At 46.6% G+C, this 13,158-nt stretch overlaps 1 protein-coding gene across 1 annotated transcript; it reads right to left on the bottom strand.

Annotated features, from left to right (window-relative positions):
• Window positions 1-906: 906 nt before the first annotated feature.
• LOC111531969 (elongation factor 1-alpha 1) lies at window positions 907-2,682 on the bottom strand. Its single transcript, XM_023199249.1, has one exon. The coding sequence runs from the start codon at window positions 2,613-2,615 to the stop codon at window positions 1,227-1,229; it is 1,389 nt and encodes a 462-aa protein (XP_023055017.1). The 5' UTR covers window positions 2,616-2,682; the 3' UTR covers window positions 907-1,226.
• Window positions 2,683-13,158: the final 10,476 nt, after the last annotated feature.

Below are 13,158 nucleotides of genomic sequence, written 5' to 3'. Positions count from 1 at the left end.
AGTGGAAAAGCAGGCAACAGAAACTGAGAGCAACCAGCTATCAGATTTGACAAAGACTTCAAAGTAGCCATTATAAATATATTCAAATAACTAAAGGAAATCAGGATTATAGTAAAGTAAACCATGATTAAAGTAGAGTAATGGAAGATATGATGACAATGTTGCACCAAATAGAGACTATTGATATAGACTAAAGAGACAGAAATTCTTAAAAAGAACCAAATGGAAATCCTGAAGTTGAAAAGTAATAACTGGAATGACATTTTCACTAGATGGGCTCAAAAGATTTATTTTAACTGGCAGAAGAAAGAATTACCAACCTTGAAGATGGATCAATAGAGATTATGCAATTTGAAGAACAGAGAAAAAGAAAGAATGAAGAAAAATGAAGAGAATCTCAGAAAAATGTGGAACACCATTAAATCCATCAACATATGCAAAATGAGAGTCCCAGAAGGAGAAAAGGAAAAGAAAATAGCAGAAAAACTATTCAAAGACATAATGGCTGAAAACTTCCTAAATTTTATGAAAAACATTAATCTACACATCCAAGAAGCTCAACAAATTCCACATAGGATGAATACAAAGACATCCACAAACAGACACATCATAGTAAAATGGTGCTGAAGGCCAAAGACCAGGAGAATAGCTTGAAAGCAGCAAGAGAAAAACAAAACATCCCTTTCAAAGGAAGTCACAACATGATCAACAGCTGACTTCTCATCAGAAACAGTGGAGGCCAGAACACAGTGGACAACATTCAGGGTACTGAAAGAAAACAGCTGTCAGCAAAGAATCCTATGTTTATTAAAGCTATCTTTCAAAAATAAAAACATTCTCAGATCAACAAGAACAGAGAATCCGTTGCTAGCAGATGTGTCTTAGAAGAAATGCCAATATAAAGTCTTTTTTTTTTTTTTTTTTTTTTTTTTTTCTCATTAAACTTTTTTAATGGGTCTCAAAATTCTGTGACAAATTTTTGGTCAAGTTGTTTCCATTAAAAAGTACTGATTTTAAAAACTAATAACTTAAAACTGCCACACGCAAAAAAGAAAACCAAAGTGGTCCACAAAACATTCTCCTTTCCTTCTGAAGGTTTTACGATGCATTGTTATCATTAACCAGTCTTTTACTACCAAACTTAAATGGCCAATTGAAACAAACAGGTCTGAGACCGTTCTTCCACCACTGATTAAGAGTGGGGTGGCAGGTATTAGGGATAATATTCATTTAGCCTTCTGAGCTTTCTGGGCAGACTTGGTGACCTTGCCAGCTCCAGCAGCCTTCTTGTCCACTGCTTTGATGACACCCACCGCAACTGTCTGCCTCATATCACGAACAGCAAAGCGACCCAAAGGTGGATAGTCTGAGAAGCTCTCAACACACATAGGCTTGCCAGGAACCATATCAACAATGGCAGCATCACCAGACTTCAAGAATTTAGGGCCATCTTCCAGTTTTTTACCAGAACGGCGATCAATCTTTTCCTTCAGCTCAGCAAACTTGCATGCAATGTGAGCCGTGTGGCAATCCAACACAGGGGCATAGCCAGCACTTATTTGGCCTGGATGGTTCAGGATAATCACCTGAGCAGTGAAGCCAGCTGCTTCCATTGGTGGGTCGTTTTTGCTGTCACCAGCAACGTTGCCACGACGAACATCCTTGACAGACACATTCTTGACATTAAAGCCCACATTGTCCCCAGGAAGAGCTTCACTCAAAGCTTCATGGTGCATTTCGACAGATTTTACTTCAGTTGTTACGTTGACTGGAGCAAAGGTGACCACCATACCAGGTTTGAGAACACCAGTCTCCACTCGGCCAACAGGAACAGTACCAATACCACCAATTTTGTAGACATCCTGGAGAGGCAGGCGCAAGGGCTTGTCAGTTGGACGAGTTGGTGGTAGGATGCAGTCCAGAGCCTCAAGCAGCGTGGTTCCACTGGCATTGCCATCCTTACGGGTGACCTTCCATCCCTTGAACCAAGGCATGTTAGCACTTGGCTCCAGCATGTTGTCACCATTCCAACCAGAAATTGGCACAAATGCTACTGTGTCGGGGTTGTAGCCAATTTTCTTAATGTAAGTGCTGACTTCCTTAACAATTTCCTCATATCTCTTCTGGCTGTAGGGTGGCTCAGTGGAATCCATTTTGTTAACACCAACAATTAGTTGTTTCACACCCAGTGTGTAAGCCAGAAGAGCATGCTCTCGGGTCTGCCCATTCTTGGAGATACCAGCTTCAAATTCACCAACACCAGCAGCAACAATTAGGACAGCACAGTCAGCCTGAGATGTCCCTGTAATCATGTTTTTGATGAAGTCTCTGTGTCCTGGGGCGTCAATGATAGTCACATAATACTTGCTGGTCTCAAATTTCCACAGGGAGATATCAATGGTGATACCACGTTCCCGCTCAGCTTTCAGTTTATCCAAGACCCAGGCATACTTGAAGGAGCCCTTCCCCATCTCAGCAGCTTCCTTCTCAAATTTTTCAATGGTTCTTTTGTCGATGCCACCGCATTTGTAGATCAGATGGCCAGTAGTGGTGGACTTGCCCGAATCTACGTGTCCAATGACGACAATGTTGATATGAGTCTTTTCCTTTCCCATTTTGGCTTTTAGGGGTAGTTTTCACGACACCTCTTTTCTGGCGGCAAACCCGTTGCGAAAAAAAGCATAAAGTCTTACGACTGGACCAAGTGCAGTGGCTCGCACCTGTAATCTCAGCACTTTGAGAGGTCGAGGTGGGTGGATCACAAGGTCAGGAGTTTGAGACCAGCCTGGTTAACATGGTGAAACCCTGTCTCTACTAAAAGTACAAAAATTAGCTGAGTGTGGTAGCATGAGCCTGTAATCCCAGCTACTCAGGAGGTTGAGGCAGGTGAATCGCTTGAATCTGGGAGGCGGAGGTTGCAGTGAGCCAAGATCACACCACTGCACTCCAGCCTGGGCAACAGAGCTATTCTGGGTTTTTTTTTGTCTCAAAAAAAAAATTTCTCATGACTGAAAGTAAGTAACTCAATACTGTAGTTCAAATTCACATGATAAACAAAGACCATGAGTATAGATAATTATGTAATTATAAAATACATTATAAATATATATTGCTTTTCCTTTCTTAACTGATTTAAAAGGCAATTATATAAAACAATATGTGCTTACTTGTATTGTTGAGCCTAAACATGTAGAAATGGAACATACTCATAAATAACAGCACAAAGGAGGTGGGTGGGAAAACAGCTGTATTGAGCTAAGGTGATAACTCACTATGGTAACTCAATTTACAGGAACAAATGGAGAGAACTAGAAATAGGAAATATGGAGGTTAGTATAACATAAGCTATAAATACATAGTTGCCCTCCTTTCTTCCCTTGGCTTCTTTAAAAGACATAAAATTACATAAATATAACAATGTATTCCTGGGTTTAAAACATATAAATGTAATATGTCTGACAATAATACCACAAAAAGGTGGGAAAGAGAATAGAAGTATACAGGACTAAGTTTACTGGAACTTAATTAAATCTCACTGGAATTAAGTCAGTATAAGTCTAAAGCAGATTCTGTTACATGAAGATGTATATGGTGAGCCCTAGAATAGCCACGGAGAAAAACCCTCCAAAAAATAAAGGTAATATTTTTAAAGTAATTAAAATGTTGCATTGGAAAATATTCATTTAATGTAAAAGAAAGAAGTAAAGGAGGAATAGAAGATAGAAAAAGACATGAGACATACAGACAACAAAAAGTAATTCTAGCTCCTAGGAAAATTTGTAAAAAAATTTTTTTTAAGTAAAATGATAGATGTAAAACTAACTATATCAATAGTAATATTATGTGTTAATGGATTAAACAATCCAATCAAAATGCAGAAATTGTCAAACTGGATTTTAAAAACATGATCCGACTATATGCTGCCTGCAGGAGACACACTCTAAACACAAAGATAGAAACGGTTGAAAGCATTTGCTGCCTGGTAAGCAGAGAGACCCAGAGACACAGGCTGCCTCCACCTTGGTTCCTCTCAATATCCTTCCCCACATCTTTTGCCATATAAGGTGACATTGACAGGTTTCAAGGATTTAAAGTGGATGTCTTCTAGGGTGTTATATGTTGGATTGGTGCAGATGTTGATAGATCAGTCACTGTCTATCCATTGCCTAAGCCAATATATTTCCTGGTCATTAAAATGGGCCAGAGAGAGGAAGGCAGGGGTAGAGACCTTTCAGTTCTGACCTCTAAAATTCTCTGCTGGGGAATGCAGAAACAGAGCTTTCACATTTTTTCTATCACATTTCTCTTGTGCTACCCCCACCCTACCTCATTTATGAGCCAACATGTATTCACTGAGTACCTCCCCCACAACTCCATATTTATTTTACAACTGAGTAATTGAATGGATAAAATTCTAAAATTTCCTATTTGGAATGAGACTAAGGACAGTGTATTAGTTGCCTAAGGCTGCCACAACAAATCACCACAAACTGAGGGGTTTAAAACAACAGCAATTTATGCTCTCGTAGTTCTGGGACCCAGACGTCTGAAATGAAGCTGTTCGCAGGTCCATGTGTCCCAAGACTCAGAATAGAACCTTCTTGCCTGTTCTTAGTTTCTACTGCTGGCCATCAATCCTTAGTGTTTTTTAGCTTGTAGCTGCAACCTCTCCAATCTCCACCTCTGTCTTCAGATAGGGATCTGCCTGTGGGGACAAAATCTATCTGTCCTTAAGACACTAATCATTGAATTAGGGCCCACCGAGTTCAGTATGACCCCATCTCAACTTCGTTCCACCTGCAAAGATTCTACTTCCAAATAAGGTCACATTCACAGGTACAGGGGGTTAGGATTTCAACATATCTTTTGGGGGACACAATTTAACTCATCAGCGGCAGGAGAGTGAAAGAGAGGTGATCTTTAACTGAACATGCACTGTGGCCCAGGCAATGGGCTCAGCACTGTTACATGCATTTTCTTATGAGATCCTCCATGGCATAGGGATTATCACCTTTGGTTGACAGATGAGGAACGAGCCTTAAAGAGGTCGAGTGACCATCTCAAGGTCACACAACTTGTAAGTGGCATAAAGAAGATTCCATCCCAGGCGCGGTGGCTCAAGCCTGTAATCCCAGCACTTTGGGAGGCCGAGACGGGCGGATCACGAGGTCAGGAGATCGAGACCATCCTGGCTAATACGGTGAAACCCCGTCTCTACTAAAAAATACAAAAAACTAGCCGGGCGAGGTGGCGGGTGCCTGTAGTCCCAGCTACTTGGGAGGCTGAGGCAGGAGAATGGCGTAAACCCGGGGGGTGGAGCTTGCAGTGAGCTGAGATCCGGCCACTGCAGTCCAGCCTGGGCGACAGAGCAAGACTCCGTCTCAAAAAAAAAAAAAAAAAGAAGATTCCATCCCAAACCTGCCTTCTGCCAAATCTGGGTGACACTTAAACCCAATCTGGCTGTCTCATATCACCCAGCCCACCCACGCGTTCTGCAGACTACAGAGCTCTTAACACCCCTGAGAAGGGCAAATGCATGCCCATGTCTCCCAGCAAGTCCCTGGCAAAGCTAAGGCCAGAAGTTGCATCTCCCAAACCCCAGTCCAAAGCACGTTCAATCACTGCCTAGACAGTATCCACAGAAGAGGCTCCTCAATTCCTGTGAACGTGTCTGTAGTTAAGTGGAATTCTGTTTCCCACTGCGAGCAGGACCAGGGGTTAAGGAGTGGCTCTGTGACTCATGGAGACCTGAGTGGCTGCCCAGAGGACACCAAAACAGGAGATGGTCTAGAGGAGATGCATAGCTGGAAGCTGAGCTGGCGTGCGATGAGGCGCCAGGGACTTAGGGCAGGAATTCAGCGCCCCTCTCTCAGGGCACCTCTCCCAGAAGGAATGAGCTGGTGAGCCCGAGGGTGGCCCCTCCAGGCGATGGCTTCTATGCAGCAATAGAGCCGCAGAGGCCCCAGTCAGGTGGGCCTGGGCCAGACACCACATGCCTGAGCCCCGAGTCTCCTGTGTCCTTCAGGTGCCCTTGGCCGTGGCATGGGGTGGGCTAAACCAGGGCCTGGAAACCCACAGGGGTGGTTTGAACCTTGTTTCAGGCATCTGCCAGCTTTGTGCTGCTGGGCACATTCCAGCCCAGAGACGGGGATCAAGGGTCCCTCACGGGCGTTGGTTTGGGGGATAAACTAAATGAGATCATGCATTAAAGCCCTGAGCCAGGGCCGGGGGAGCAGCATCGTCTATCTGTGGCTGACTGGACGTGGAGGATGGGAATACTGAGTTCCCAGCTCCTTCCTTTCAGAGCTTTCCAGGCACAGAGCAGGCCCAGTGCCGAGGCAGGCCTTTAGCTGGGCCTGGCCTGTGCCACAGCATGGCAGGGATGGCTGAGGGAACAGTAGGCCAGAGCTAGTACTCCTGAGCCCCCACAATAGGTACCCCTCTGCCCAGCCTCACACCAAGTTGCCGTATTTTTTCAGTTTTCTATTTCCTCAAGCGACCCTTTTGCCAGATCAAGGGCATATTGAAGGGTATGGTCGACCCCTCCGCTACTGCCTCGCTGTGCATGCCTGGGAAAAACCCCTCCCTGCTCTGGTGAACACAGTGGTGGCAACAGCCCCTGGAGACAACATTTTCTGATTCTGCATACAGATTTTCCAAAACACAGCCCTGCTCTTATCATTCTTCATAACAATCTGTTTAATGTCTCCCTTCTTCCCGAACACTCTCAGTTCCACAGGAGCAGGGACTATGCTTATCTCTTCCTCTCTTATACCCCTGGCACCCAGCACGTGGCAGATGCTCTATAAATCTTTGTAGACTGACACCCTCCCAACTCAGGTCTCATCGGATCCACAGGGCAAGAACGCTGATTATCTACTGCATGACAACAAGTGAAATGAGGATTTCCCCATGTGGTATCTTAGTCAATCTTTGTAGCTGTGAAAGTTAGGGATTATTATCCTCATTGGGGCCAAGGATGGAGCCCAAGTGCCCCTACTAGGAACTCTCCTATAGTCTCCATATGACAGAGTTCCAGAATGAAGGAGCAGAAGCAGATCCTAAAGGCAACTCCACCTCCCCAGCCTGTAAAGGGCAAAATGCCAAGAGGTGGCATCTCAGGAGAGGCCGGGAAAGGAAGCACTAACTTATCTTGAGTGCTGCAGCATGCTAGGTGGAGTTCCTGGTGCTTCATAATCATTACCTGGTACAATTCTTACACAGAGCCTGGGAGGCATGATCTTGTTATCCCCGTTACAGAAGAGGAAACAGGCTCAGAGAGGTTAATAACTTGCTACAAGTCTCTCAGCTATGGGCAGCAGGAAAAGGTTCGAACTTGGGTCAGTCTGACTCCTAAACCCTAGTCCCTTCCACCTCTGCAGACTCCACACTTGAAATTTGCTATGGACTAAATCATGTGCCCCCAAAAATCATATGCTGTGTTGGAAATATGGCCTCCCCCACCATGTGGCTGTATTGGAAATATGGCCTTTAGGAAGAGATGAAATTCAAGTAAGGTCATAAGGGGTGGAACCCTCATGGGGTAGAACTAGTGTCCTTGTAAGAAGCAAGGTCGGGCCAGGCACAGTGGCTAATGCCTGTAATCGCAGCACTTTGGGAGGCTGAGGCAGGCAGATCACTTGAGGTCAGGAGTTCGAGACCAGCCTGGCCAACATGGTGAAACACTGTCTCTACGAAAAATACAAAAAAAAAAAAAAAATTAGCCAGGCTTGATGGCACATACCTGTAATCCCAGCTACTCCGGAGGCTGAGGCAGGAGAATCACTTGAACCCAGTGAGCCAAGATCGTGCCACTGCACTATAACCTGGGCAACAGAATGAAACTCTGTCTCAAAAAAAAAAAGGAAGCAAAGTCAGAGCTCTCTGATGTGGCCATGTGAGCACACTGCAAGAAGACAGCTATCCAGGAGTCAGGAAGAGGACCCTCTTCAGAACCCAACCATGCTGGCACCCCAATCTCAGACTTCCAGCCTCCAGAACTGCAAGAAAATAAATTTATATTATTTAAGCCACTCATCTGGTTAGAGCAGCAAATAAAGATTTTTTCAAACATCGAATAGCTCAGAGTTGAATGGAACAAGCTTTTACGAACTCCTTTCCCCATTCCTCAGTCTTTTAGAGAAAAAGGAGCTTTAATATCCCCCAAGGACACTGTAGCATTTGCAGAGAACTGGGAACTGTCACTGATTGGTTTAACTTCCTCAGCAAGAATTGATGACCACCAGTGCTCCCCAGGAGCTTCCAGAATCCCTGAAAGTGATTTTTCCCTGGTCTGAAGACTCTACCTTATAAATTCGCTGACCCTCATCACCCCTCTTTCTGGATGGCAACTGTCTGGTTTTCTCGGGAAGGCATCTATTCTGTGAAAAAAGCCCTCATATCTTCTCAGTTAATAGAGTGTTCACACATACATGATCTGTTCCACAGTAGTGAGGACAGAGTTGCTGTCTTCCCAGTTTCACAGATGAGGAAGCTTTGGGGTGGGGGCAGTGTCACCTGACTAAGGAGGCTTTGGGGCGGGGGTAGTGTTTAGCTGACTTGCTCAGGAACAGCAGTTCTGGAACTCTATTCCTGGTCTCTGATCCCCTGTCAATGTCACAGCTAAATGCTCTCATTTTGTACAATAAGTGTGTGCATTGGAATAAATTGTGTCATATAAGTGAATCAACTCATGAGCAAACAATTAAATGCAAAATGACAACTCAATAATTAGAGCTATTTGAACATCAGCCAGAGAGAACTAACACAAAAATAAAGAGGAGGAGGAGAGGGAAGAGGGAAGAACAAAGGAGAGAATAAGTGCACCTGTGGATCCTACTGGTCATTGTTCGATTAGATTCTACTTCCCCATCATGTGCTGGGCACCGGGCTGGGCACTGAGACTCAGAGGTGACTCAGCTGAAGTCCCCCAGAGACCCACTGGCTTTGTCATAGCTCCTCTACACCGTGCCGACCTGCCAGAAACTGGCAGCGAGGGATGAACTTGTCTCTGGGGCTAAGCCATGCTGGTTTTTTCACCATCGACACACGATATGACTCCAGGGTCTTCCAGCGTTCTGATCACACCCTCTGTGAGACACGCTGAGTTTGCTGGTGACCTCCAACACAGGGTGCTTCATCATGTATAAGGTGCTTCCACATTCCATGTCTCATATGTGCTCAAAATCCCTCTGAGAAGAAGGTACTATAACCAGCTCCATCTTGCAGAAGAGATAAATTTACCCTCAAATGGGCAAATAACTTACCCAAGGTCAAGTAACTAATAAAGGACCAAGCCAAGACCTGAACTCAGGTCTTCATAGCTCCAAATCTAGCTTTTCACCCTTCCGAGTTGCCTCTAGGTCCCATGCCAGACACCTCATTTATGCACACATACATATGTCTAACTTGGCACATAGAGGCCAGACAAATTTGGAACTGGGCACAATTCAAATTCGCCTTGACTCTGACTGTGTGAGCAATGTGTGCCCTTTGAAGGAAACTGTTTGCACCTGTTTCCGAGGGCGATCTGAAACGGGTGAAGTAATGCCTATGGATGAGCCTTGTAAATTGCTGAGCCATGCAAATGTGGGTTAATGCCAAGGTCAAGGCTGCTCTGTGTCTAACAGCCAGCAGGAAATAGGAGCGGGGGCACAGATAATGCCACGAGACCTCCTAGGCTGTCTCCAGACTCTGCCCAGCTGAGAGTCCCCAACCCCAGCCCCTTCCACAACCTCACCATATCCTAAAGCCACCACACCTCCATCAACAAAAATATAACTTAAAATATATTTGATGACTCTCAGTGAAGAATAGAATGGCACCCTGGCATCTTAGCAGGTGTCGGTTCTGCCAAAGCAAGCCCCCGTGGCTTTCAGCGGCATTGCACACTTCTTCAAAAGTGAAAACTGAATCTCACCTTCTCAGTAGACGTTAAACCAGAAAGGGAGTTTCAGATCTATATTTTGAAGTGTTTCGTGAAGCACTCCTCTGGAAATAGAAATGCCTTTGCTTTTTACCAAATGCACAGAGTAGCCAGTTTCTAAGCTCTGGAGGTGATCCTATTTTTTTCAGGGATGTGGTACCAAGGGTTAACATTGAGCTTTATATGGAATTCTCTTACAGAAGTTGTTTTCCCAATATCTAATTGTCCCATTCAAACCTGAGTACATTGCCTTTTAAATTTCTAAGTGGTTTAATAATAGAATCGCTGCATTAACTCTGATACATGCTTGGGAATCAAGCAAAGAAATGAAGAGACGGCTAGAAAAATAAGCAACCACAGTTGTGTGCATTCCTGAGTCCTAAATGTTAGTGAGCTTGGTGGCTGAGATTTTACATCAAAAAGCCATGACTGGAAGCCCTTTGTCTGTGTGGGTCACAGAAGGAATGTCCTAACTTCTCTGCTCCTCCCAAGCCAGCCCCCTCCTTCCTTAGAGAGAGGCTATCCTCCACCCACTCCCTCCTGTCCCTGCACCCACCGTCTCCTGCTTTCTTCCCCTAGGAGTTCAGGGGTCCCTCCTGCTGTTTCAAATACTCCCTAGCCTGGCTACTACGAGGGACTGCAGTTTATTCACCAAGAATAGCTCTAGCTTCACTTCATTCCTCTCTCCTGCTGGATAAGATTTAAGACCACAATTCACAGAATTAGCCCTGCTTCCAGATAGAATCTAGTCCAAGGAGGAAAGCTCTGCATCCTTAAAACCTCTTCAAAATCCCCTAACGCAGCCCAAGTGAGCAGGTCCTTCCTGGGCCTCTCTCCGGAGACACTCTAGGGCTCTGCGCAGTGCGCTTTCTTCCTGGTTGCAATGAGCCCAGGGTTTTTCAGATGCTGGTCTGCAGCTTGAGCTGAAGGACACTGACCACATCCTCGTTTGTTTACAGAAGGGGTTTCTTGTGTGTGTGCGTGTGTGTGTGTGTGTGTGTGTTTTCTTTTCTTCTTTTTTTCTTTTTTGATACAGGGTCTCACTCTGTCACCCAGGCTGAAGTGTGGTGTCATTAACACAGCTGACTCACTACAACCTCCACTTCTCAGGCTCAAGCGATCCTCCCACCTCAGCCTCCCAAGTAGCTGGAACTATAGACACACATCACCACATCCAACCAATTTTTTGTTTTTTTTGTAGAGACGGGGTAGTGTCATGTTGCCCAGGCTGTTCTCAAATTCCTGGACTCAAGTGATCCTCCCACCTCCGCCTCCCAAAGTGCTGGAATTACAGACATAAGCCATGGTTCCCAGTCTAGAAGGGATTTCATACATGCTTTTTGGTAATAGAGTCTCACACCTATTATTATAATGGTAAGATTATTTTCACGTCTATAACGATCCACATTATCATCCCTCTAAATGCTTCCTCTCCTGGCAGGCTTTCCTGAACTACATCTCCTCCACTTTCCTGCATGTAATCCTCTTCTCGATGCTTCTCTGATGCCCAAAGGAGAGCACCTGCAGGTTCCTGCTCTCGGTTTTGTTTGTACATCGTCTCCCTCAGTTATTTCATCCCTGCCTATCTTATCCTCTCCCTTCCATGTGAAGAACTTCCAAACCAGGACTCCAGCCCTGACCTTTTCCAGCCACCTGCTAGACACCTGCTCCCTAAACCCGGTGTCCTGCCAGCATGTCAGCGTCAGTGGTCACACCAAGGCTGTCACCTCCCTGCACAGAACTGACTGCACCTGACCCCCTTGTCCATGCTCACAGCCTGCCCTCCCAGACCCTGAAGGACCAGAAACAGGGGTGCCACCCCAGAGTCTCCCTCCTTCTGGTCTGCACATCCAGTCAGCATCATGACCCACATCGATTTCTACAGGCACAGCTCATGCCAAGAGAGGCCAGGAATGCAGAGACCCAGGGCGGGAGATCATGATGGCTCTTCGTTTTGCTTGCACTGAGAAACTAAAAACCCAGAGAGGAGTGATAACATGACCAGGATCCATCCACTGGGGGAGGCCAAGCCAAGACTCTCCCCGTGTGTTCAAGCTGCCTTCCTCTTCCACACCAGACAGTGCCTCCTGCATCCCTCAGGACCCTCATGGATACCGCAGCCACCTCCCAGCCGGCCTCCCTGCTCCCCCATCTCTCTGTCAGCCACCTGCCTCCCACTGCCAGCAGGTGAGCTCTCGAGCCTCACTCCCCAACCTGAAGCCGTCAGCGTCTTCCCAGTCACTGCAGGTCACACAAAGACCCCCATCTTCCCTCGGCCTGGGCCCTCAGGAGCCAGTCACTCTATCCTCCCACAACTTCCCACACAAACTTCCGAACAGGCCGCACAGGGACGCCGGGGCCCACCTGCTTCTTGCCTTCTCTGGTCTGAGGTCCTTTCCACTCCACTGGCTGGTCAGCATCTGCTTGCCCTCTGTCCTCTGCCACACCCAGGGGCTGCTCCTCTCCCATAGCACAGTGTGGGCTCCTGTCCACAGCACTGGGCCCTAGGCCGCCGGGCTCTCTGTGGCTGTACGTGGGCTCTGCTGGGCTTCGGGCTTTGCGGGAGCCCCATCAGGTGAGCTTTCCGTCTAAGCCCAGTGCTTAGCACGCACCAGGCCCTGAGGAAAGGTGGAGGGAGAGAATGAAGCGGCCCTCCTTTGAAGAGCACATTAACAAAATCACCCAAATGGTGGTGATCATCGTTGTCTATCCCATGAAGCCTTTCCATTGACAGAGTTCCAAAACAAGCCTGATCTCTGAAGATGCTGAGAGGAACGGTACTTGCTCTTTGACTGTAAGAACCGAAGCTAAGGACCTTCTAAAGAGAATCATCAGGGTCCCTCACAAATAGGGGTACAAATACCTCCCATAGGGACTACTAAGAATCATGAAAGAGCCCTGTTTTCAAGGACTTCCCCGCCATGCCCCTACCATGTAAAGACTGCACTGGGGAGGGGCAGTAACGGACACGTGTGCAATACCAGGGAGCTCACAGCCCAACAGGACGGAGGGACACAGGGAGGCAGAGCTCACAGCCCAACAGGACGGAGGGACGCAGGGAGGCAGAGCTCATAGCCCAACAGGACAGAGGGACGCAGGGAGGCAGAGCTCACAGCTCAACAGGACGGAGGGACACAGGGAGGCAGAGCTCATAGCCCAACAGGACAGAAGGACACAGGCAAACAGAGCTCACAGCTCAACATGATGGAGGGACACAGGGAGGCAGAGCTCAC

This window comes from Piliocolobus tephrosceles, chromosome 15 (assembly GCF_002776525.5).
Source record: "Piliocolobus tephrosceles isolate RC106 chromosome 15, ASM277652v3, whole genome shotgun sequence".
NCBI lineage: Eukaryota > Metazoa > Chordata > Mammalia > Primates > Cercopithecidae > Piliocolobus > Piliocolobus tephrosceles.
The sequence above is the reverse complement of the archived record's forward strand: the minus strand, read 5'-3'. Positions and strand labels throughout refer to the sequence as shown.